Source organism: Chlamydotis macqueenii, chromosome 12, assembly GCF_036417535.1.
Source record: "Chlamydotis macqueenii isolate bChlMac1 chromosome 12, bChlMac1.mat, whole genome shotgun sequence".
NCBI lineage: Eukaryota > Metazoa > Chordata > Aves > Otidiformes > Otididae > Chlamydotis > Chlamydotis macqueenii.
In genome coordinates, this window is record NC_141567.1 from 133,112 (window position 1) to 157,391 (window position 24,280).

Consider the following 24,280-nt stretch of genomic DNA (forward strand, 5'->3'; position numbering starts at 1 on the left):
GCTACAGCACTCCTTGCTTGCTGCTAGTGATCCTCTATCAACTATGTTTCAGAAGGGCGTTGTCTCCTTCTTCAAGAAAGCTGAATATGTTTTATTTCCTCCCAAAGGACGTCTAGAGATGTACTGGAAGCAGACACAGCTTCATTCTCTTTACAGGTGCATATGATATCATCCTGCGGTCTTTGTAACACTGTGTACTATACCAATAGATTTTGATCAGCAAAATAAACCTGCACTCTACTAGCACAGTTAGACTGTCTTTCACACAGTTAAGACTGCCTTACACATCTCCTTCTCACAGCCATGAAATAGGCAGGCTATTTGCCCAAAATCAAATTTTTCAAACACATCTTCAAGACGTGTTCTCCATGTGCATGCTCATACTGTGTGTACAAATTCCTGAAACAAGGTAATCTTTTTGCACTTTGAAAGTAATCCTATGCATATTCACCCATTGCCTGTTGCCACATCCATATACAGACAAAAAGTGCGTCTTACATTCTTCATTTCTTCAAATCTCACAACACCCAAAATTAAACAGAAGAGTAAAGGTGCAATTTGAATGGACGTAGCAAGAACGCCACAAAGAACTTGAGAGTTATTTCCATTTGCTTCCCCTTCCAAGTGTTCACCTCCTAAAATTTAAAATGTAGGCAACTCCAAGCAGCACTGTCCAGCCTACACAGGGATTTGGAGAGGTACCTGGATAATGTTAGAAGAGTGATGATGAGCTGCTCAACCATTAACTATGGTTGGAACCTGAAAGCTGTGCAAAAGCTACATGTGCTTAGTGAAACTGCTGACAAAGCTTCAAAGATCCCTCTCAAAAATATCAAAGTCATTTGTACTCATCGAAGGTATTCACAGCACAATGAATATTAGCATTCTTGTAGAGGGTTCTTAAGAGCCCAACACTGAGTGCAACAAACACACGCATGTGAACATAAACAGTACAGGTGCCCTCTGCTATGAAAACTGAGGGGCAAAGGATCACACTGGGGTCCTTCAGGCTGTTGAAAATAAAGCATTCATGGTGTCCAAGACGAACGACTAACTTATTTATAAATCCTGAAGGTGTATAGTTCAAGAAAGAGTGATTAACAGTATTTTATGCTGAAAAACACAGCTCAGAAAAAAAGATTCTAAGTGGTGAGAGCCTTACCACTCGTCCCACTGTTGAAGTGACATCCTGTTGACCTCACGGAGAGAGGCTCCTACTCCAAATATGCCCAGGACTCCAGTCAGCTACGGGACTGCCAACATATTCCCCAAGGAAATAACCATCTTGATTTTAAGTAGCGGCAAGTTGCTAGGAAGGGCATGGAATTGTAATACACAAACACCAAGACCCTGCCACCTAATGCTGCACATCAGGCTGGGATTCTACATGAGCTCTTGCAAGAGCAGGCCTTCAAGTGATGGTTAAAAGAGTAAATCCCAGAACATCAAGGCTGAGATTACTGGGGATATTGTTACCTCACAGGGAACTAACAAAATCCTTTAAACACAATCATCTACAGAAAGACTGGGAAGTCCATCCCTCAAACTATTGCAGTACATCATGTCTTAAAATAAACCTCTGTAATTCCGAGCTCTACACTGGACCTACAGCACTGCATTCTCCCACTTCATTTATCAGAATAAATCTTTTTGCTCACTGCTCCTGAAGGAGAGGGTTCTTGCAAGAGTTTATTGCTTACATCCCCAAGCTAGCTAGTAAAAATTACCAAAGTTTAACTTAACTTCATCCAAACAGTACAGCTTAACAACTGGACTCCACTGCTGGCTCCTTGCTCTTCTCTTGCACTGAAGTACACCAGACAGGCAGCCAAAACTAGCAAGGTGGCACACCCAAGCACTTACTACAACTTAACATTTTCCTGACCATGAAGAATTTGGGGGGAGTGGATTTTATTTTTTCCCCAGTCACACCACATTCCCAAATTCCAACAAAAATTACAAAACAGAGGTGAACATATATCAACCAAATGCCAGAAAGGGACAGGGACAATTACTTTTAGAATATTCAAGCCTCTTGCTGTAGGATTATCTGCATTTCCCCTAGGCAACCGCTCTACGCTTACTTCTGCTCTCTTTGTATTTTTTGACAGCATCTGCCTGCACTTTATGACTATCCAGTCTAGCAATCTGGTGAGCACAGTTGCTGACAATGCCTTCCAGCTACCTGAGCCACATTTAATACAGGAAGCTATCACCAAGGGAGGCACAGACGACAACAGCAACCCCTAGGCCCATCGATGGTTCAGACCAAAAGTTCTCACCTAGAGCCCAACACCCTGTCTCTGACAAAGACCAGAGAGAGAGAGATGCAAACATAGCCTTTTGTTAAACTACGTAATTGATTGCTCAATTTAATCTGCTCTAGCTATTCATACTTACCTAAATTATTGTGGATAGCATATGCTTAATTGATTAAACTTTTCAACAGACATTTACAAACGTCACATTTGTGAGTTTATCTAATGTGCAAAAATGTGTTTAGGAATCACAGAACTACTAAAATGCAAAAAAACTTTAGATTTGCTTTCACTAGTTGTATCTCACACACAGAAAGTACATGGGGCTTAATAAATGCATTTTGCTTTAACACTCAGGCAAAAGTAGTATTAACTATAATTAACAGATTGGTTTTAGTCACCCTAAATCGGACCTTTAACCGTATTCACGTAACCGGGTGTCTATAGATATCTAGTAAAACCTTCAGAAATACTTATACACACCAATTTTTATCAATGAAGATCAGCTGTTAACCTGCAACAACATATCTTAAACAACATTAGACTTTTTCTTGTACATCTTTAAAGCTGTTGCTCTATGCCAGCTTTTTTTTTTTTTTTTTTAACTGAAAAATCCTCATTCTTCTCCTGGCCTTAACTGAAACAAGCTTTCTTGTGTTTTTTTCCCCTCATCTCTCTACCATTTAAATGACTCTAAACAAAAACATTTCAAACCAAGATAGCATTCTATATACTGCAATAAATTACAAAATGGAAAGTAATTTGTAAACTAACATACTCATTTCTTTCTTTTAACTATTAGCCACATAGTCTTAGACCTCACCCAGAAACCGACACAGTCAGCACACAGGATGCAAAGCTTGAAGTCGCAACTTCACCTGAAGTACACTGCAGGAATTCAGAAGAGGAATGACAGAGTTCCTGTGTTGCTCCAAACACAGACAACATGCAACAAAGAGAATCCAACTTTGCTACTCCTTTTTGCCTTTAGCGCTCTATGCCGAGGCAGGATAACCGCTGTGTATCAAAGCAGGGCAAGGCTGCATAAGCACACCATGTATCAAGGATTTATGCAAACACTTCCTTCTGCTTTGAGATATTCTCTTTATCAGTACATGTGGGCCTAATACGAGCCTCAATCTCCCCTCCAGCCAGGGGAAACCTAAGTGTCCTCGCATGACAGGCTTATGTCTACACAGGTGTATTGGGTTTGCATGGCAAGGCAGCGAGGGAGCTACAGGGGTGGCTTCTGTGAGGAGATGCCAGAAGCTTCCACCATGTCCGACAGAGCCAGTTCCAGCTGGCTACAGGACGGACCCACCACTGGCCAAACCTGAGCCCATCAGTGACGGTGGTAGCACCTCTGTGAGAAAGTATTTAAGAAGGGGAAACAGAACTGCTGCGCAACAGCAGCTGAGAGAGGGGAGTCAGAATACGTGAGAGAAACAACTCTGCAGACACTAAGGTCAGTGAAGGAAGGGGAGAAGGTGCCCCAGGCGTCGGAGCAGAGATTCCCCTGCAGCCCACAGTGCAGATCATGGCGAGGCAGGCTGTCCCCCTGCAGCCCACAGAGGCCGATGGTGGTGCTGGTATCAACCTGCAGCCCATGGAGATCCCATGCTGGAGCTGATTTTCTGGCAGGACCTGTGGCTCCACAGGGGATCCACGTTGGAGCAGTCTGTTCCTAAAGGACTTGCACCCCACAGAAGGGACTCACACTTGAGCAGTTTGTGAAGAACTGTGGTCTGTGGGAAGGACTCACATCACAGAAGTTTGTGGAAGACTTTCTCCCATGGGAGGGACCCCACCCTGGAGCAGAAGAGGAGTGTGAGGAGGAAGGAACAGCAGAGACAACACAATGAATGGACCGCAACCTCCATTCCCTGTCCCTCTGCAGCACTCAGAGGGAGGAGACAGAAGTTGAGAGCAAAGTTGTGCCCAGTGAAGAAGGGAAAGATGAGAGGAAGGCGATTTAACAGTTGTTATTTCTCACTATCCAACTCTGATTTGATTGACAATAAATTTAACTAAATTCATTTTCCCAAGTCTGTTTTGCCTGTGATGGTAATTGCTGAGGGATCTCCATCTGTCCTTATCTTGACCTACAAGTCTTTTGGTTTATTGTCTCTCCCCCCTGTACAGTTGAGAAGGGGGGGTGAGAATGGCTTGGTGGGCACGTGGCAGCCAGCCAAGGTCAACCCACCACAACAGGAAAAGAATCCTCTCTGAAACCCCTCCCAGCTACTAAACACATTAAGTGGTCCTCCCCAGCAGCCAGACAAAGAAATCAAGGAAATTATTATTTACTGTGGTACACAGAAACCCCAATTATGCACAAACCATTCATTGTGTTTCAGCACGTTATTGTCCAAGCCATACACCTCGCCCTAGAGAGCCCACAACATGCCATAAAACATGCAAAGCTACAAAAAACAAAGGTGAGAGCTGGACAAAGAAAGCATACTCCAAGAAGTGAAAAAAAACCCCCACAGCCTACCTTGGCACTCTCAAATCCAGTGAAGGATGGTATACATTGCTGCAGAACTCATTAAATAGAGGAAAAGGCAGAATCTTTATACAAGCTGGGGGTAAAAGAAATAATCTTCAGGAGGGACCTTATTTGAGGAAGATACAGGACAGCAAGTCATCAAAGCTACTGTCCTTGGCCAAGTGAAAGTAGTGATCAGCAAGTGAAAAAGTTATTACTTATGAGAAAGCTGAAGGCCAACCGCATCCTGGGCTGCATCAAAAGAGGCATGATCAGCAAGTCAAGGGAGGTGATTTTCCCCCTCTACTCCGCTTTCATGAGACCCCACCTGCAGCACTGCGTCCAGTTCTGGAGGCCCCAACATCAGAAGGACATGGAGCTGTTGAAGCGGGTCCAGAGGAGGCCACGAAGACAATCAGAGGGCTGGAGCACCTCTCCGGTGAGGACAGGCTGAGACAGTTGGGGCTGTTCAGCCTGGAGAAGAGGAGGCTCCAGAGAGACCTTAGAGCGGCCTTCCAGTGCCTAAAGGGGGCCTACAAGAAAACTGGGCAGGGACTCCTGACAAGAGCACACAGTGACAGGACAAGGGGTAATGGCTCTAAACTGAAAGAAGGGAGATTTAGGTTAGATATAAGGAAGAAATTCTTCCCTGTGAGGGTGGTGAGGCACTGGAACAGGTTGCCCAGAGAAGCTGTGGAGGCCCCATCCCCAAAAGTGTTCAAGGCCAGGCTGGATGGGGCTCTGAGCGACCTGGTCTGGTAGAAGGTGCCCCTGCCCAGGGCAGGGGGATTGGAACCAGATGATATTTAAACTCCCTTCCAACCCAAACCATTCTATGATTCTATGAAAGCTAAATAACACGCATCAAAAACAAAAACAAGCTTGAATTTGGTGTACTGGAAAAGGGAGACTAGAGAATGGAAACCAAAGCGAGACAGCCAAGTGACCTTCTGAATAAATGACCAGGAAGCAAGAACAGGCATAACTGCCTAGGCAGATGATTTAAAACTGCACAAAGAAAAAAGCGGCAATATTAGGGCACACCTACAAAAGCTAAATCTCTTCTTCTGACTGCAGCAACTGACTCCAGCTGCTTCCCTTGCATTCAAGAGGCCCGTGAGTCTCAGCAAGCAGATCCAGCCCAGCCTCCTGGCAGAGAATGTCCCCACTCTCCATCCCAAGGAGAAGAACAGATGATGTTTGCCAGGTCAGCAAACCGGCTATTAGAGAATATTTAATCACTCCTACCCAGTACCAATATAAATACAGTATCTGCAAGAGCAGGAGTCTCAACTAGACAAAGACAATAAGAAACAACTGCTAGAGGCTGAAGCAGAAACAACTCTTGTTGAAAAACATACATAAATTTTAATCCATTGGAATGATCCATCTAAATATAGGCTGATGTCTCATTACCTGGAGCCTCAAAAAAATCAACGTTGGCTACCTTTATGGTCTAACTCTGTCAAATGTCAACGCTGATGCAAAGGGGGAGGGGGGAAATTATACAAGCACCATGGTTTCTTCTAAGACTTGTCAGTCTGTGGAAAGATACATCCAGAATCCCCTCCTAACTGTTCAAATTCTCACTCTCTCTCTCTCCTCGGGTATTTACTCGTGTCTGTAAAAGCTGTCACAGCACGTACTGCTGATGTACAGGGTTTTTTAATACTTTAAAGGAGTGCCTGGGGAAAGACAAAAAAGCTCCTCTCCTCTTCTCTCAGTAGTTTGGAGGGCAAGTAAAAGGTAAAGTAACCATTTTGCCCACAAGAAAATAAATGGAAAATTTGCACATGATCTCCCAATGCCAAAATGAAGAACAGACTACAGAAGGAAAGACCCAGAAATGTTCACATGCTTCCGTTTTAATTAGCTAGTTTCACAATTCCTGGATATCTACATTTTGAAAAACAAGGACCTGTAACACAATGTACCCGCCCTTGTGTTGAAAAGGACTTTTATTTTAGTGGAGAGTAGTTTGTTTCAAAGGATTTCTGACATGCAGTAAATGATATCATCTTCCTCAAGCAATAGATGTTGCAATAAGATGTTACTCATTTGACTGCTGTAACAGGAAAATTTTGCAAGAATCTGGCAGATGGTAGAAGAACTGCAAGGAGAAAAATGCAGAACCTTCTGTCAAACTGAGTTTCAGTGATCACAGTATAACTGCAAATCAGAAGCTGGAAACGAGCTAGCGAACACTGCTAAGCAGTCATTCAATTCATGCTACAAAATTGACAAATTACATCATGGGTCAGTATTTGCATGACATATCATTTGCTTTCCCCCATCTGTCTAGTATGCTGCACTGACACACAGAATTTCAAACGTTACTTTCAAACGTTACTTTGCTCTGACAACTCATCCTACAGAAACAACGCTCACAAAAGCGGATGAGGTTACAATTGGAAGACATTATTCATTAGCTTGGAGCCAACTCTATCACCAGCACATTCCAGAGAACAGATGTCCAAGCTAAAAGGAAGGCACCAACAGCAACTATTTGAAATTCCACTCTTCAAAGAATATAATCAAATCCACAGGGGGAGCAGGAAGGCAAGTTGGCTTCCGCAGTGGTGTTAACACTCAACATTCTGAGAAACAAGATCATCATCAAGAGATGCAGTGTTCAGGATCAGCCCCTTAAAGTCTTCCAAAGTACGTATATCTGAAACCACTCCTGTAAAAACAAAGGGCTTTGCTGAAATCAGTATGACATATTAAGTCAGGTACCTTTACAACTATCAAAATTATACCAGTAATTACCACAGAACAATCAGAACTGTAATTTGAAATATTCTATTGAGCAAGATCTGTTTCCTAAAGTACATTTAGACCGCCCGATGGTTTGTAATTATCTTCTCTAGTTGTCTACCAAAAGCAGCATTCTTAATTTCAATTTCAACTCAAATAGTTTTGAGAAATCTAACAAGCTGAAATAGAAATTTAAATCTTTATCACTTGAAAATAAAAAGTTCCTGCATTCAACTTAGTTCTAAAGCCAGCATCTATTGAATCCGTAGAGGTGGTAGACAAGTAGGAAATGCAGTTACACCCTTGTACCGACAACATAGCAAAATATGCCTCATAGAACGAGGAAGTTGATTGTATTTGACATAAAAACCAAAAACAAAGCAGGTTTCACTCAATCTCATACTCGCAAGCACCAGAAAGCATTTCTGTCCAGCAATGGGGCGATCAGGAGAAGGATGTTCAAGCTGTCCACCCAGCAGGGGCCACAACACCTGGCCCAACAACAAGCGTTACCAGGTCCAGGATCTCTGCCCACATCTCCTGGGCTCTTCCTCAGTTGGCAACCTCATGCAGATTTTACAGGCTACAGATAGGCCTGTTCATATCCTTTTGTAACTTACAGTGATGACTCTCTCTGTTCTGTGCCATCTCCGTGACTGATCACGATTTGTTCACTGTGCTCTGCCTCCAAAGGGTCTCTCGTGAAACTGAACGCAAACGTGCTAGAGTCTTGATGACTAGCTGCTAATTCAGGCATTTTTAAACACAGGTCGTTCCAACAGCCCGTTTCCCTGTTGCACGTGGTGCCTCCACATCTAGGTGCTTCCATTCACATACACTTAGCCCTCCTATTGCAGCTCCCTACAGGTGTGCCATGGAAAACACGCGTGGCCACAGCAGCATCAGAGCAAAGGAAAAAGTTACCAGAGTAAAAGGGCAGCACTTCCCCCCTCTCTCCCCTGCCACCCCAACGGTGTCTGCATAAACCATCCGAAAGAATGTATGAAGCTATGGCCCAAAGGCTCCTGCACTGCTCAGTATTGCCAACACCACAGGTATGGCATTTTTTGGACAAATCATAGTATTAATTTGATTGAAAGAGGGATCTTATACTCCAGCAGATCACTGCCTCCTACATACGTCTCAAACGTTTTCAGTTCAGTTACAGTCGCAGACTTGGCACACATTCTCACAGAGGAGCAGAAGAGAAATCTTGCAGCCAGCCTTAGCTCTTTGTCCAATTTATCTAAGCAAGGGCATTAGACAGCAATGCGAAAATCCCAAACAAAAAATCTCCAAAACAACTCATTCTACCAACTCTGAATAAATCAAGGAATCACTCAAGAAGACAAAAGAACATCTCTCAGGGAGGTCACTACAACAAAGTAAAATAAATTCATCACATCAGGAATGTTCTAGAGAAGTAGGTGGAAATTTAAATGTGTTTGTGCAGGAAAAGACAGCCTCTCAAAGGAAGTGCCAGGAAAACAAGTGCTGCCCACAGCTAAAAGGTCCCAGAACGTTGTCATTATCCACAGATACATTTGCAGTTCAAAGATAGCAAGAAGTGAAGGATTAGTGAGTAAGGTAGGCCAGATTTTTCCCAGTGATCAATGTACCCTCCCTGGCAACATGCAGCTGAACTAAAGACCACATTAATAGTCTGGCACTGAAATCCTTCCCCGTGCCCTGTAAAAGTAAACATGAGGTTCCTCCTTGTTCCATTGCAAACACTCCCAACAACTGGTAGAAAGTATCTTAGCCACTCTTGCTGATGGGGATCCTACCACACTTACCATGCCTGCCAAAAAAATTAGTCCCAAAGAGCTTTCAGATGAGTACCATGTGCACAGTCATGAGAAACTTAATTATCTCCAGATGGACAAGGCTGAGGTTCTCAATGACTTTTTTGCCTCAGTCTTCACTGACAAGAGTTCCTGTCCCACCACCCAAGCTGTAGAAGGTGCAAGCAGGGACTGCGAGGATGAAGAACCGCCCACTGTACTCGAAGAGCAGGTTCGGGATCACCTGAGAAACCTGAAGGTGCACAAGTCCATGGGACCTGATGAGATCCATCCATGGGTCCTGAGGGAACTGGCAGATGAAGTTGCCAAACCACTGGCTATCGTATTTGAGAAGTCATGGTGGTCTGGTGAGGTCCCCGATGACTGGAAGAGAGGGAACATAACCCAAATTTTTAAAAAGGGGAACAAGGAAGACCCGGGTAACTACAGGCCGGTCAGCCTCACCTCTGTGCCTGGCAAGGTCATGGAGCAGATTCTCCTGGAAACCATGCTAAGGCACATGGAGAGCGAGGAGGTGGTTGGTGACAGCCAACATGGCTTCACCAAGGGCAGATCGTGCCTGACTAATTTGGTGGCCTTCTATGACGGGGTGACGGCATCGGTGGACAAGGGACGAGCAACTGACATCATCTACCTGGACTTGTGCAAAGCTTTTGACACTGGCCTGCACGACATTCTTCTCTCTGAACTAGAGAAACATGGGTTTGATGGACGGACCACTCAGTGGATAAGGAGTTGGCTGGATGGCCGCACTCAGAGAGTGGTGGTCAACGGCTCAATGTCCACGTGGAGACCGGTCACGAGTGGCGTCCCTCAGGGGTCCGTGTTGGGCCTGGCCCTGTTCAACATCTTTTTCAGCGACATGGACAGTGGGATAGAGTGCACCCTCAGCAAGTTCGCCGACAACACCAAACTGTGTGGTGCCGTCGACACGCTGGAAGGGAGGGATGCCATCCAGAGGGACCTTCTTGACAGGCTGGAGAGGTGGGCCCGTGCCAACCTCATGAAGTTCAACCAGGCCAAGTGCAAGGTCCTGCACCTGGGTCATAGCAATCCCAGGCACAAATACAGGCTGGGCGGAGAATGGATTGAGAGCAGCCCTGAGGAGAGGGACTTGAGAGTGACGGTGGATGAGAAGCTCAACATGAGCCGGCAACGCGCCCTTGCAACCCAGGCGGCCAACCGCACCCTGGGCTGCATCAAGAGCAGTGTGGCCAGCAGGTCAAGGGAGGTGATTCTCCCCCTCTACTCTGCCCTGGTGAGACCCCACCTGGAGTACTGTGTCCAGTTCTGGAGCCCCCAACACAAGAAGGACATGGACCAGTTGGAGAAGGTCCAGAGGAGGGCCACGAAGATGATAAAAGGGCTGGAGCACCTCTCTTATGAGGACAGGCTGAGAGAGTTGGGGCCGTTCAGCCTGGAGAAGAGGAGGCTCCAGGGAGACCTGAAAGCGGTCTTCCAGTACCTCAAGGGGGCCTACAGGAAAGATGGGGAAAGGCTGCTTAGTAGGGCCTGTTGCAATAGGACGAGGGGTAATGGTTTTAAAATAGAGGGGGGTAGATTTAGATTGGAAATTAGGAAAAAATTTTTTACAATGCGATTTATAGAACACTGGCCCAGGTTGCCCAGAAAGGTGGTGGATGCCCCATCCCTGGAAACGTTCAAGGCCAGGCTGGATGAGGCTCTGAGCAACCTGATCTAGTTGTGGATGTCCCTGCTCCTTGCAGGGGGGTTGGACTAGATGACCTTCGAAGGTCCCTTCCAACCCTAACCATTCTATGATTCTATGATCACATAGGCAAAAATCTCATTCAAGGCACATTCAACCGTTCTGTTGCAAAAGCCAGTTGCCTTGATCGCTTACCATTAGAAACTAAATAGGCTTACATGCCTAAAGTTATGATACCTCAAATCTAAGTCAATTTCTTGCAAATAAGGTTTGTAAGAAGCACTCCACAGTACCCGATAGTCAATAACTGTTAGGTGACAACTACTCGCTTTGGTTATTTTGGGCTGCTCTCTTCTTGCATTACACACAATATTCCTTCAGAAACCACCATCCAAACAGCAAAACCCTGGTCTCTAATTTGAATTCTGTGCAAACAGCTGTTTCTCTCCTCCTGGCCTGCCTTTCGTTGCTATTTCCAGTGAGTCATAAAAAAAGTATTCAGAGTGAGGCAAAGATGGTGGTACTCCACCGCTGTCCTCCCACCTCTCTCCACCCACTTCTCAGAAAAATACAGTTCTGCATGTGCATTCCAAGACACTTCCAGTCCAGACAGCCACTCCCTGCCAGCTGCATGAGGTCATCAACAAAACAGTACAGGAACTGTACAGAAATGCCTCAAGTCCAAACAGAAGCTGATAAGAAGACCCAGATGAAGTGGCAAGAGCTAAATAGCAGCTACCCTAACTTACAACTATTGATAAAATATTACCTAGTAATATTGATGAATTACAGTCTAACATGGAACTTGCATCCTATCTAACAGAAGCAGAAAACAAACCAAACAAACAAACAAAACAAACCCAAACGCACAAAAACCCCCACAAAACCACCCAAAAACCAGTACCTGGCCCAATTTACAAGTGGGAATAAAATGGAAATACAAGGAAATAAAGAAAAAAAAAAGTCTCGATTAGCCCGGAATAAAAAGAGGAACCCTGTTTATGCCACATAAGAGTAAGTTCTAGTGACCTTATGACCCACTCACCTGATCTAGAGGGGTTACTTTTGGTGGGAATTGTACAAGTCATGTTCACCCAAATGCCAGTTTCTGTAATTCTGTGACTTTAATTATACATTAAGATATCAGGACTCCTCACATACACATATATCTTCAAATACATCAATTTATGAATTACTTTCTTTCTTTCTTGACTCTGCAACTGTAAAAATCCAATCAAACTTTAACACTACAAATGGTTTAAAAGAAAAAAGGCCTCATTCTAAAGTTAAAAATTGAAAACAACATATCTCCAAAAGGGAGTTACACATTTGAAATAAAACATGGGCAAACCAGACAGACACCATTCAGAAGTCTCAGATTTCCTCCCATCTATGTCTGAAGAACTCGTCAATAAGAGGAACACTTTAGGTTCTACTTTACAGGCTACTGACTAAATTACTGCAAGTGTTTTCTCAACATAACGAATTCCATCTTTAGATCTTTTCCAGCATGCAATAACTGACCAGCAATTATTAGAGAGGGGACTATTATGATCTGATGGATTAGATGGTATCTAGCTTGCTGTTGCAGCCCTGTTCTTAACAGAGGCTTATACAACACATACTTTTAACTAAACTACCTCAATTTTTCCAAGTTCAGGTTAATAACAGAATGGAACCAATGTGAATTACCGCCTTTCTGAAAAATCTCTGACTTGCAATGAAGAAGCCTGTTGTGACAAATTATGTGTAAAAACACCAGCTGTCACATTTCCTTCACAAGCAGATTTAATCCGCAGTATACTATTTTAAAATATTTTCTCTTCAAACAAGAGCTCCTTCAACAACTGACATTGACACCCTTATAAACCAGCTTTACAAAGTTACTCACAGAATAAGCTTTGTAGAGCTTCCCATCTAGCACTAACTCTACATGCGTTTCATCTCCAGACAGTAGTGTCCCCTACAATTCTTCCTCTTCGCTCTTCTGGGCACCCTACACCTCTGAAGATAAAGAGACCTGTTTAAGCAGATCTTGGATAAATATGCCAAATGCCAAGAGACAATAATATCCACTTTCAAATCAAAAGCAGGAAACCCAAAAAGATGAAGACTAGATTTTTTTCTTTAAACAGTAGATTTCTTATAGGAAGCAAAATTTAACTGAGTCATCTGGCAAACAATTTAGGTTTATTTTTTGCTTAAAGACACAGACAAGTAATCCCAGCAAAAGAAAATAAAATATTAATAATAATTGCTCTCCACTTTAAAGACAGACAGCATGCATGAGGGAGAGTGGGAAGTAACTCTTTCAAGAAAAGCAATCAATGGGAAAAACCCTTCAGACTTTACCACGCAGGCACAAAATATTAATTTTTCTCAATGTTATCATCAGTTTAGACTCAGACATCTTCCAATCTCTCAGAAAGAAGGGGATTACCAAATGATCACAGAAAGTAAGTGCACTTCAATCCTGAACAGATTAAATCAGCAATAAAGAGCAAGCCGCACCCTTTTATTGCTCAATAGGGAACATCTCCAAGACACCCCCAAAAAGTAGAAAAAAACCCACAGGGTCAGATTCCATAGTGATGCATACAAGAAGAAACACACTGCTCTGCTCAGGCACAATGGAAGTTACATAGTTATTGGAAGCTATGCAATCCGGGCACTAAAATGCTGACACCATGCTAGGGCATAACCCAGAATGAAAATATTTCCTACTATCCCAGGAGAAAAGCATGGTGCCACCACACAGCAAGCCAGATAAGGAAACAAGAAAGCTAAAAACATTCTGGTTTCCAACTTGGAGAATCTAAAATATTCCACAGCCAAAGATAAAGCTTGAAAAAGTCTTTGCCAAATTGCTAAGTGCTAATTCCATCACAAAAATGCCACAATACCCAAGCAAGTAACCCATGTAGAAAAAAGAAGGCTGTGACACAACCCAGATGAAGAATATTATAGTGCACCAGCCTGACTTCTAGATAAGGACCACAAAAAGAAGTTACCTCGGGTTGCTTCTGTTCCAGGTAAGTACACTCTTATTGTTCTGTAAGCACAAGCTGCCATATCACAACAGAACGAGCAGAGTTTCATCTGCACTGACACAGCTTTTCTGCACAGACTACTGTGATTTGGAGGGGGTGGGGAGAGGACCAAAACCACCAAACTTGAAATATTAAAACAACACTTATTTGTAAAGCCATTTTTATTCAAATAAGAGGTATCTGGTGCAAGCACAGTACAGGAATCTCTCTATTCACATTCTTCATTTTAGCTTCAATTTTCATTTCACTGTCTTTCACCATCTTGAGCAACTTAGTTGCACACTCTGCCTCCCTTTCTCCACCTAGCAAGAATAACGCCTGTTTCACAAGACTGTTGCCCATTAGTAGCTGATGTGAAAAACTGCTAAATAACAAGAGAACAACAGTAACAGCTCAAGAAAATAAACAAACAACGACAAAAAAAATCAGGCAGGAATACAGTTAAATAAGTATGTTATTGATATTCCTCTGATAAGGCCTCTGATGTGTGCTCCTGAGCAGACAGGTACTCCAAACAGCTTCAAGAAATACTCAAAGCTACTGCACGTCTGCTACATCAGACAGTTTAGAAATTCAGATTTTTCTAGATTTTTCATTTCAGTATGAAATTAAGTGCTGGCCAATTTTCATCTTGCCTTCCTTCTTTTAACATTTATGAAAAAAAAAAAAAAAAAACAAAAAACTTCTAGATTTTGTGTTTGTTGCTTGGTTAAAAGGATACCAAGCTTCTGACAATGCTGATGGAATGCAAATCAGCATGGTATTATTAAAATCTTTTTAGTTACCTTTACGTTATAGAAAAATGGAATATAAACTACAGTGTCTGAATGAGCGACCATAATATAACATGATTACAGGGGGATGAGGGGGGCTGCTAAGAATTGTTCTTCAGCCACCTCCCACACCCTGCTTTCAGCCACCATCAACTTGACAACATTCACCTTCTCAACTTCTGAGAGCGTGACACAGGGCACACCAGTCACCTTCCTCTTCTCCTTACAGATATAACTTCCAGTCTGAAATCTCTCACTATCAAGAAAGATTATAAACCCTCCTACACATACCCATAGCTCTGAGGCACTGTAATCAACAGCACAAGCAAAATGGTACAGTATTAAATTCACACATCATGTCTTGGTGACGCTACTAGCAAAGAAATCAAATATAGAAAATCTCAGACCAGTGACATTAATTTCAAATATAATGATCTCTTACAGTTCTGGTTGACTTGTTTTTGTTAAACAAACTCCTTCCCAACAACGCAGCCAAGAGCCCTCTTCCAGGCTGTACTAGTAGTAATTAAAAAAATTCTAAGGACAATTTACAAAAAGACTGCTAAGTGAGGAAAAACAAATTATTGGGAGTAAACCATGAATTCAAGCCAGTCTGCTCTCATTTGTGTATCTTAATTATTAAATTAAGGAGTCTGCTCCCCTCCTTCTGGTCATTTAATCTGTAACTCTTAAATAAAGTAGTATAGCTTCAGGTATAGAGTCAGAAATTCCCACTTTCATATGCGTGAACAGCCTGTAGGCCACTAAGCAAGCAAGGACTGAGGGCTGGAAACAGGGAATCTGAAACTCTCCAAGCAGACCTTCCACTTAAGAAGTCAGTGATCTGACTGCCAAGGTGGAGACAAGGAAGGCTGTAACACCACTACTTGGATTTTGAGCAACGCAGCTGTTGCTTCATTCTTCACAAAACATACTGGCAAGGACTAGGCATTATTTGAAACATCTGAAGGCTCGTCCTGAGGACAAAGCAGTGAAAACATCTTGTTTCTGACAAGGGGCTGCAAAATCAAATACCCAGCTGCTCAGCCTCATCAATATTAGGGCAATACGCAGAAGCAGAGATAAGGTGGCCAAGAAACTTCAGGGATTATTTATCTAAAGCGTAAGTCCCCCACAATTAGGCAAGAGCTTAATGAAAATATTAAAGCTGTTGCTGTGTTAGGTATTTTTGCCTGAGTTTGTCTGCAAATCTGGACATGGAACTGAACAGAGAACAAGCACCTCAGAAAACATTTACTCTGAGGCAAACGACAGAAAGAGTCCACAAGCGATGGATCTGGGGTTCCTTCAAGCACAGACAGTGACTACAGCGCAACTCATCTCTCCCTGTTGCCCAGCATTTGATCCTAAAGATTTTAGATTCAAAGGGAAGGAGTTATTTTGACATATAGTCAGATCTTTCTTGCTACATCAAACCTCATGCAAATCTGTATGGATTGAAAGTTATCTGCTAGTAACTAAGCAGTCTCCATGAATCTATAGTAGTGACAATTGTTATGAAGCACCTAAAAGACTATAGCATAAACTGAGTGCTCCCTGCCCCTTCAAACATATACTATACATTCTCAGTAAGGCACTGTAAACTATTAAAATCCTGGAACTAAGTCCTTCTTTATACTCTGCCAGCAGTGAACTTGTACAAACTCAGCATTCCCTCCAAAATAAAATCACTATAGTAGAACATGGGTGTCTTGGTGGGGAAGACTTACAGAGATTTACCCAAAATTAATCACTCAGCCAGTGGAAGACAAAGTTTTCTGGCTCTTAATCCATATCATCTTTTGAAGGACAAAGACAGACTGAAGTATTTTGTGAGCCATGACAAAACATGCTGTTGACTATTTAGAACATGTTTTCATGCATGCTCCGTAATTTTCTACTGCTCCAGAAGTTATTTTCTGTGGTATGCACATTGGCTAGTTTGCCTAGATCTTTGAGGGAAGAAGGAAAGTAAGCTCACAATCCATTTCCTGAGTAATTACAAAATGAAAAGTGAAACACTGGCTTTACTTTCAGAAGCGTTTGGGGCAAGGGAAGTCACCAACACAAACATTACCTCACCTCTTCTTATTTAATATCTGTCTTTGGTCTCAATCTCAGCTTCAAAAACATTTTAAATTTCAAGTAAAAAAACCTCAATTTATACACATGCATGAAAAGACCTAACTGTCACAAAGGGAAGCAGTAGACAAACTGGTCTGTCTCATTCCTATTCTCCATGTACAGCTTATAGAATTGAATGTTTGCATAAAGATTCGAAAAATACCAACAGTAAGACTCAATACATTCACTTTTAATATTGGTTCTTTTTCTTTTAATAGCAAGCAGATACATAGCATCTACTGTGTTCTGATCATACTTTCATTAATTGTTTGAATAAAGAAATAGAGCATGCTTACATGGAGATGACACAAAAGCTACACACATGCTCGAGAACAGGAATAAGATCAAAATTATTTCAACATTTTAAACAAAGATCAGGAAAAATCAAATTCAGCAGGATCAAGTGAAAGGTAACACACTCAGAAAAACACAATAGACTGCATAAATGCTAGATAAGGAACAAATTTCAGCAGCACACCTTCAAGGAAAAGGGTGGCAACTCAGCAAAACTCTACTACATCATACCATTATGAAAATGTGGATACCATGCCATAATGTATGATACTAGCACACCTATCAGGATACACAAAATAACCCCCATGCTCTTATAAGTATGCATGGTAACGCCTTTATTGGAATACTTTCCTGTTTTAGCACTGTGCTTGCGGAAAGACATGGAATGAGTGGAGAGAAGTCAGAACAATCCAAGGAAAAGTACTGCAGATCTATTAAATAGGTCCCACAGACCGAAAACCAAATTCTTGCGTATTTCTCCAAGAGAAGTTAAGTGCAAGGGAAATACACTGTTACAATTTAAATCTGTAAAATGTTGCAGTTAAGAGGAAGATAACAACCTGTTCTTCACGCCCATTAATAAGTAGTGAGGTAATACCGCACCAACACATACACAAGTTAGATAACAGGGAGAACCCATTCAGTGCTAGAATGGAACACTAGAGCTACAGAGTCCTTGTCACAAAAAGTCTTTAAGAACACGTTAGATAAGCACATCGGGGTTGACTGTTTGGAGGGGGGGGTGTTTGGTTTTTTGTTTGTTAGGTTTTTTTAAATGTAACTATATAGCCACTAAGAAACAGACAAGAGGTAAGCTGCATCCAAATTATTCCTCTTACCAAATATCACAACTTCTTTTAAAGAACCAGCAGTTTCAAAACAACTTATTCTTACCTCTTTGCTTCCTCCAGATGACAAAGGTATTCATAGGCTACATTCTGGCGTCGTCTTTCATCCATTTCCTCTGCTGTTAATCTCTCATTATCCAAGACAGCTGCAAACAGTCAAAACATTCTCAGATGGTTGAAGATTGAATATAACTGAGCAGGCACACCAAAAATCAGATCCAACCTTTCCCACAGAAACACATCACAGATTTTATTTGATTCAGAAAAACGAAGTACTAAATATGTCTGTTCTCTACAAGCAACAGAAGAGACCCTGTTTCCTTATCCTTACTCCCTTGTCACACATAAACTTGCCATCTTCCTTCTTTCTGATTTCTCCATTTGACTGTGATGCAACTTTTCCCATCTTTCAATTTCTTAGAATCAGTCCTTCATTTTCTTCTAGCTCTGCCCTTCTCTTCCTCAAAAGCACAGCAGTGACCACATGTCCCTCCATCTATCCTCTGATTTTAGTAGTCAAAGATTCAGGAAGGACAACAATATATATTCACATCATATAATCCCTTCTGTATCTTTATAGTCCGTCTCTAAAAAAAAGACGAGAATGTTACTCACAATCCTTATCTGGAAGAGAATCATTCAGATACACAACCTGCATGTCATCCTCAGATCATGTTGAGGACCTACATAAATCTTCCAGATTCTGTGCATTTAAAGCCTCAGTAATAAAGCCTGCTCCTTCCTTGCCTACAGCTAAATACCTCATCCATGCTCCCATGTAAACAAAACAAAAAAAAAACCAAACCAAACACAAAACACCACCCAGAACTTTTTAGGTTTTATGGACCAACTTGACAAACAGGAAACATCTCATACCATTATTAATCAAAGGTTAGCTTTCACCTAAAATGCCTTCAACAAATAAATCCAAGTGATGAGGTATCAACTGCAGCATTTGGGATCAAACAAGATCTTGGTTCAAACTGCAAAGGGTCTCTTAGAAACCACTTTGGAGTACCGCAAAAGCATCTTTCTGATTACTCCAAACCCTCTCAAAGTTACAAGACCTGAAAACTGTCCCAAACCACAGGGTAACGCCTACCAGTAAGGAAAGATTCCCTCCTCTCCCCACTTCCCAGTTCAATTCTTCCTTCAAGGCGAGTGTCAGCACACAACCTCGCCACCAGCACTCCACCTGCTGCCGGCCGCCCGGCCCGGCCCGGCGACCTCGGGCGGCACCGCACGGTCTGACCGACTGCCGCCTGCGACATCTCCGTGCCGCGGCACCGCGTTTTTCCCTGCCCTTGCTCATTCTTGAAACGGTATCGTGGCACCAGCGAGCACGCATCTCGGACACCTTGAACTAAAGCCTCCCTCTCCACAGCCAGCCTACGACAAGGAGCTGGAGGTGCCCGATCGCAAGGCGCGTTTCGCCCGGTAAGTCAGCTGTCGCCACCGAAATACGTAGGAAGGTAGGCGGCGGCCCGCGGCCCCGCGCTCCTCTCCCGTCGGGACACCCCCGCTGCCGGGCGGCCGCCGCGCCCCCTCACGCCAGAGGCGCTCCCGCCCCGCCCGTGGCGGACATCTTGGGCGAGGCACGGAGCCCGCCCGACAGCCGGAGGACGCCCTTGCGCTGCCCATCCACCGCCCTGTCCCAGCGCTCTTCTCTAACGCCCGAGAGACGGCGAGCTTGGACGAGCTCCCGCGCCCCACAACACCCACTCCGCGGGAGGCCCACTGCGCCCGCGGCCAGTCCCAGAGCCAAGGCCCCGCGGCTCCGCAGCACCGGCCCCTGGAAGGGGCGGACGGCGCGGGCCGGGCAGGTCGCTGCTTGGCGGCCGCTCGGATCCCCGGACCCCGAGCGCCCCAGAACTCACAGCCATAGTGGGGCCGGGACAGAGCCAACCCGTCCACCTCCTCCGCCGCCATGGCGCTGCGCTGGGCCGGGGCTGGCCGGGAGCTGGGCGCGGCTGTTCCTCTTCCTGCCGCACCGGGTGTGGCGGAGGAGGAGCCGCCACTCCGCGCTCGCTCCCGCCCCAGCCGCGCCCTGTCCGCCACCTCCGCTGCCGCCGATATGGGGCGACAACTTGACCGGCCGGACTGGGCGCCCGGCCCAGCTCGGCCCCGTCCCACAATCCTTCGCCCCGACGGACCGCTCCCTGCCCTACGCAGGTCCCTGTGTGCCGCCGGGGCCGTGCCCTGTCCCTCCCCGGGGTCCCCTTCACAGGGCTCCTGCCCTGGCCCTGTCCCACCCGTAGCCCTGAGCTTTCCTGTCAGCCCCACTCATAACACTCAGCTAAGCTCTGACCTAAGTTCTGCCAGCCCCGTTACATGGGACACAGCCCAGGTCAACCCAGTCATGACCCTACACGTAGCCTCTCAACCCTTCCAGCTTCCTTACACGCACAGGCCCGCCACGCTAGCCCCCGTGCGCACAGCACAGCCCCATCAGCTCAGCCTTGGCAGTCCAGCCCCCTCGCACACACCCCGCAAGGCCAGGCTTGCCTAGGCCCTCTTCTCTTGCCAGGCTTCCCAGCTGCATTAGCCCTTCTCAGCACCAAAACCTGGCCTTGCTGGACACAGTTGTGCCCATCCAACTAAACTGCTCTGCTGACTACACCATTGTAACTCATCTGAAATGCCAGCCACCATTTGAAGCAGAGTGCCCCAAAACATCAGCATGCAACAACAACATTCATCACAGCACTGTCACAGGAGATAATCATGCCCTGAAGTCCTCTTCCCCTCAGCACATCTTAAGCTCATCTATTACTGTTGCTTTGCCTAGCTCTTGAGCCAGAGTAGTGAAGATGCCACCATGTGTCCATTAATTAGTAATTAGTCCCATGAATTTTGCTGCCAGGGCATAAGCTTACTACTAAAGCACAAATTAAGTAATTTGGTAAACCAATACCATCCTGGCCTCTATTAGGAAAAGCATAACCAACAGGTAAGGGACGCGATCCCCTCTTCCCAGTGCTGGTGAAACCACATCTAAAGTACAGGGTCCAGTTCCAGCTTCCCCAGCACAAGGCAGACAAGGACATAATGGATCGAGTTCAGTGAAGCACTGAGCAACTGGTTAAGGGCTTGGAGCATCTGATGTATGAGGAGAGCTGTGAGGGGATAGGACAAGAAGCAATGGGCAATGGACTGAAATTCATGAAAGCCCACCTAAACATAAGAGGAAACACTTTTACTCTCAGGGTGGACAAACACTGGAACAAGTTGCCCAGAGAAGTTATGGAGTCTCTGTTCTTGGAGATACTTCAAACCCAACTACACACAGTCCCAGACAACCTGCTCTAGTTGACCCTCCATTGAGGAAGCAAAGCTGGACTAGAGACTTCCAGAGGTCCCTTCCAACCTCAAGAATTCTGCAAGTTCATTAAAAAGGATATTTACATACATTTTTAAAGGGTCTGTATGAAAGGGAGACTCACAGTTCAATAGTTACAGAAATAACTACATAGGTGAATGCCAGACATAAATTACCAAATAAAAGTTTTTATAACAAACAGTTAGTTCTAATTATTAACATTTATTTGCATTACTTCACATATGGCCACTTTGCAGTTATACAATGAGAAGACAATTAAATTAATGTTTATATGTAGATTGTGGAGTGTAGAACTGGATTTGTTGCCCCTAAAAATCCTGTATTTTTTGCACAACACCACAACCCTCCCTCAAAAAAATGTCAGAAACTTACTCTTTCCTATAAGACCCATTTCTGATAAGAAAAATAAAACACGATTATTACACATCATCAAAGAATCTGGATGAACCTCTTCAAGGTTACATTTTAGTCATTCCTGTAACAGCTCCCCTGATTTAAGATTTCTGGTCTTTGTCACTGTCTCTGCTAACTGTTGTTTGCTAGGGTTTGTGTATCTGTGTGTTTAATTTATCAGCTCTCCTGTTTCTTGTCTTGTCTTTTTTTTTCTTTTAATGTTGAATTGGTACTAGTAAGTAGCCTTACAAATTGCATTACAGAGGTACCTATTTTTCTCTAGCTTCAAAATTTGAGTGATCAATTCTGTAAAAAAAAAAAAGTACTTGGCCTTAATGCCTGATCGCTAGGCTTCCCAGGGGAAACAAGAGCTCCAAAATTCAGTCCTTTATTTAAATTACTGTTATCTGTTATTTTGCAGGTATTTACTGGCCACTTCCTTTACAAGAAAGATTATTTCTGTGAATGGTGCTGAAAAAAAATACATGTTTAGAACACCTGAAGACTCTGAAGCTGTGATTCTATAGTCACTTAAAGATAACCTAGCTGCAGGCTACCACTGTAAGGTCTCTCTAGCCTTTTCAAGTCCTCCTCCAAACAGGATGGCATATACAATTATCACACCCGCCTTTCCACAGTATTACAGTCTTGGAGTCCAAAAAAAGCTTGGGAAATAATAGCATATTGAAACAAACTTCCACTGAATAATTGTTCACGTGCATTCTCATTTTTGGCAAAGCCTGAAGACGGAGTAAGATCTGCTCTAGGTCCCATTTAGCAGTAAGACTTTAAAGCCATCACTTATTCTCTCTATAGCACACATGACACTCTCAGACAGCTGAGACAACATACGCCTATTGCCACGCTACATCTTAGCATCCTTCATTCTGATGATCCATCTCATCATTATTGTTTTTTTCTTAAAACTGTTTTTTGTACTTCAATCACATACAGCCAATCATGACTTTTCCCTTTAAACCCCATTTAGCCCACGTAGGTTTAACTCTTATCCTCTATGTCTGTAATAAGGTTTAGATCCCTATTCATTTTTGCTGTCTTCTCTAATTACCCGATTTAGCTACATGTTCTGTGCCTACAGGGTCAGAATGCCCTGTAGGAATCCAGATGGAGCTGTCCCAATTGCTTAAGTGTCTGTGTATATATATGTGTGTGTAAACAAACAAACAAACAGCGACACCTACCCTTCATATACTTGATGATAGTTTTTCATATATGGTTGCATGTCAGGCTGTGGCTTGCCAACAGCAAAAGTCGTCTTTTGGCTCCTAGCGTCAGATCAAAATCATAGTGGTCACGTGATACAAGTTACTGACCTGGTCTTAAACGAAAGAAACACACAGACATACACACAAACACACACCCCCCCCTCAACACCCCCCAGTGCTAGTTCACACCTGCACAGTGGGGCAAGAGAGTGCAGATTGTCCCATCCCACACGCTTCCACTGTGCCAGACAAGCCAGGCAGGAAAAAGGGAAGTCTGGCTTTCAAAATGGGTCTCCTCAATCCCCTTTGCTTCCACACCTGACTTCAAATGGCCCAGCAGATGCCTGGGATACAGCCCTGCATGCACACTATCTGCAGGACTCCCTGTGGAAGACTGACAGCAAGTGACAGAAAAGCATGGTGCCCAAATCCTGCCCAGTTCAGTTGACAGTCATGACACGACGTACCTAGCAGGCTGCTGGAATAGCAGAGGAGCCCTTACTCTTTCTCGGCAAGTTAGCTATCTCCCCACTCTGAGTGCCTATGAGAAAATCCTCCCCATCTCCCCTCATGACAGCGCAACATGGGCAAGCTCTGTACTTGCAAAAAGGCTTCCTGAACTGGAAAATTGTGGACATGTGCCCATGCAGCACGTGCGGTTTCTCTCAAAGGACCTGTAAGGAATCTGCACAGCTACCTGGAAAAATAGAACAAAATAAAACAAAAAATTTGGTAATTCAAGATTGATTTTGTCTGTGGTACATACTCCTTGTCTTTTTATCTGCATTATAACAATGTTTTGCTTCCTCTCCATTTGTTCTCATGTAGGCTACCTAAAAAGACACTTGGGAACCAATAAAGCAATTTAAGTCCTGAGCAGAGCACAAATATTTAGCTGGAAGCAAGCAAGCGGGGATGAGACAGATTTACAGATTGTAATGCAAAGACACGATGAGACATCGAACCCGACCAGTTCTGCAACATCGGCCACATACCAAACACTCTGAATAAAAACCGTAACTTTCACCATCAAAGAAGGACTCTGATAATGAAAAAGCCACTGTAACTCTATTTAATCTCATCCCTAGTATGATTAACTTCCAACAATTCACTGCCTTCCACAAAAATTAGCTGCCCCTACAACCCTCACCTTTGATAAAGGAAAGTTCCTTCTGCTCTAATAAATTTTACACCCTGTTTACTCCTGCTCTGTTCTCAAGGAATACTCTCGGCATTTTTACTTTTTGTAAAGGAA

At 43.8% G+C, this 24,280-nt stretch overlaps 1 protein-coding gene across 1 annotated transcript in view; it reads right to left on the reverse strand.

Annotated features, from left to right (window-relative positions):
- IQGAP1 (IQ motif containing GTPase activating protein 1) overlaps positions 1-20,064 on the reverse strand; it is an 81,500-nt gene extending 61,436 nt beyond the window's left edge. Inside the window, exons 1-2 of the mRNA XM_086756915.1 lie at positions 19,944-20,064; positions 18,113-18,212 (exon numbers count right to left, since the gene is read on the reverse strand). Coding sequence (XP_086613041.1) covers positions 18,113-18,212; positions 19,944-19,995 — 152 coding nt within the window. The 5' untranslated portion in view covers positions 19,996-20,064. The remainder of the gene's footprint in view (positions 1-18,112; positions 18,213-19,943) is intronic.
- Between the last annotated feature and the right edge of the window lie 4,216 nt (positions 20,065-24,280).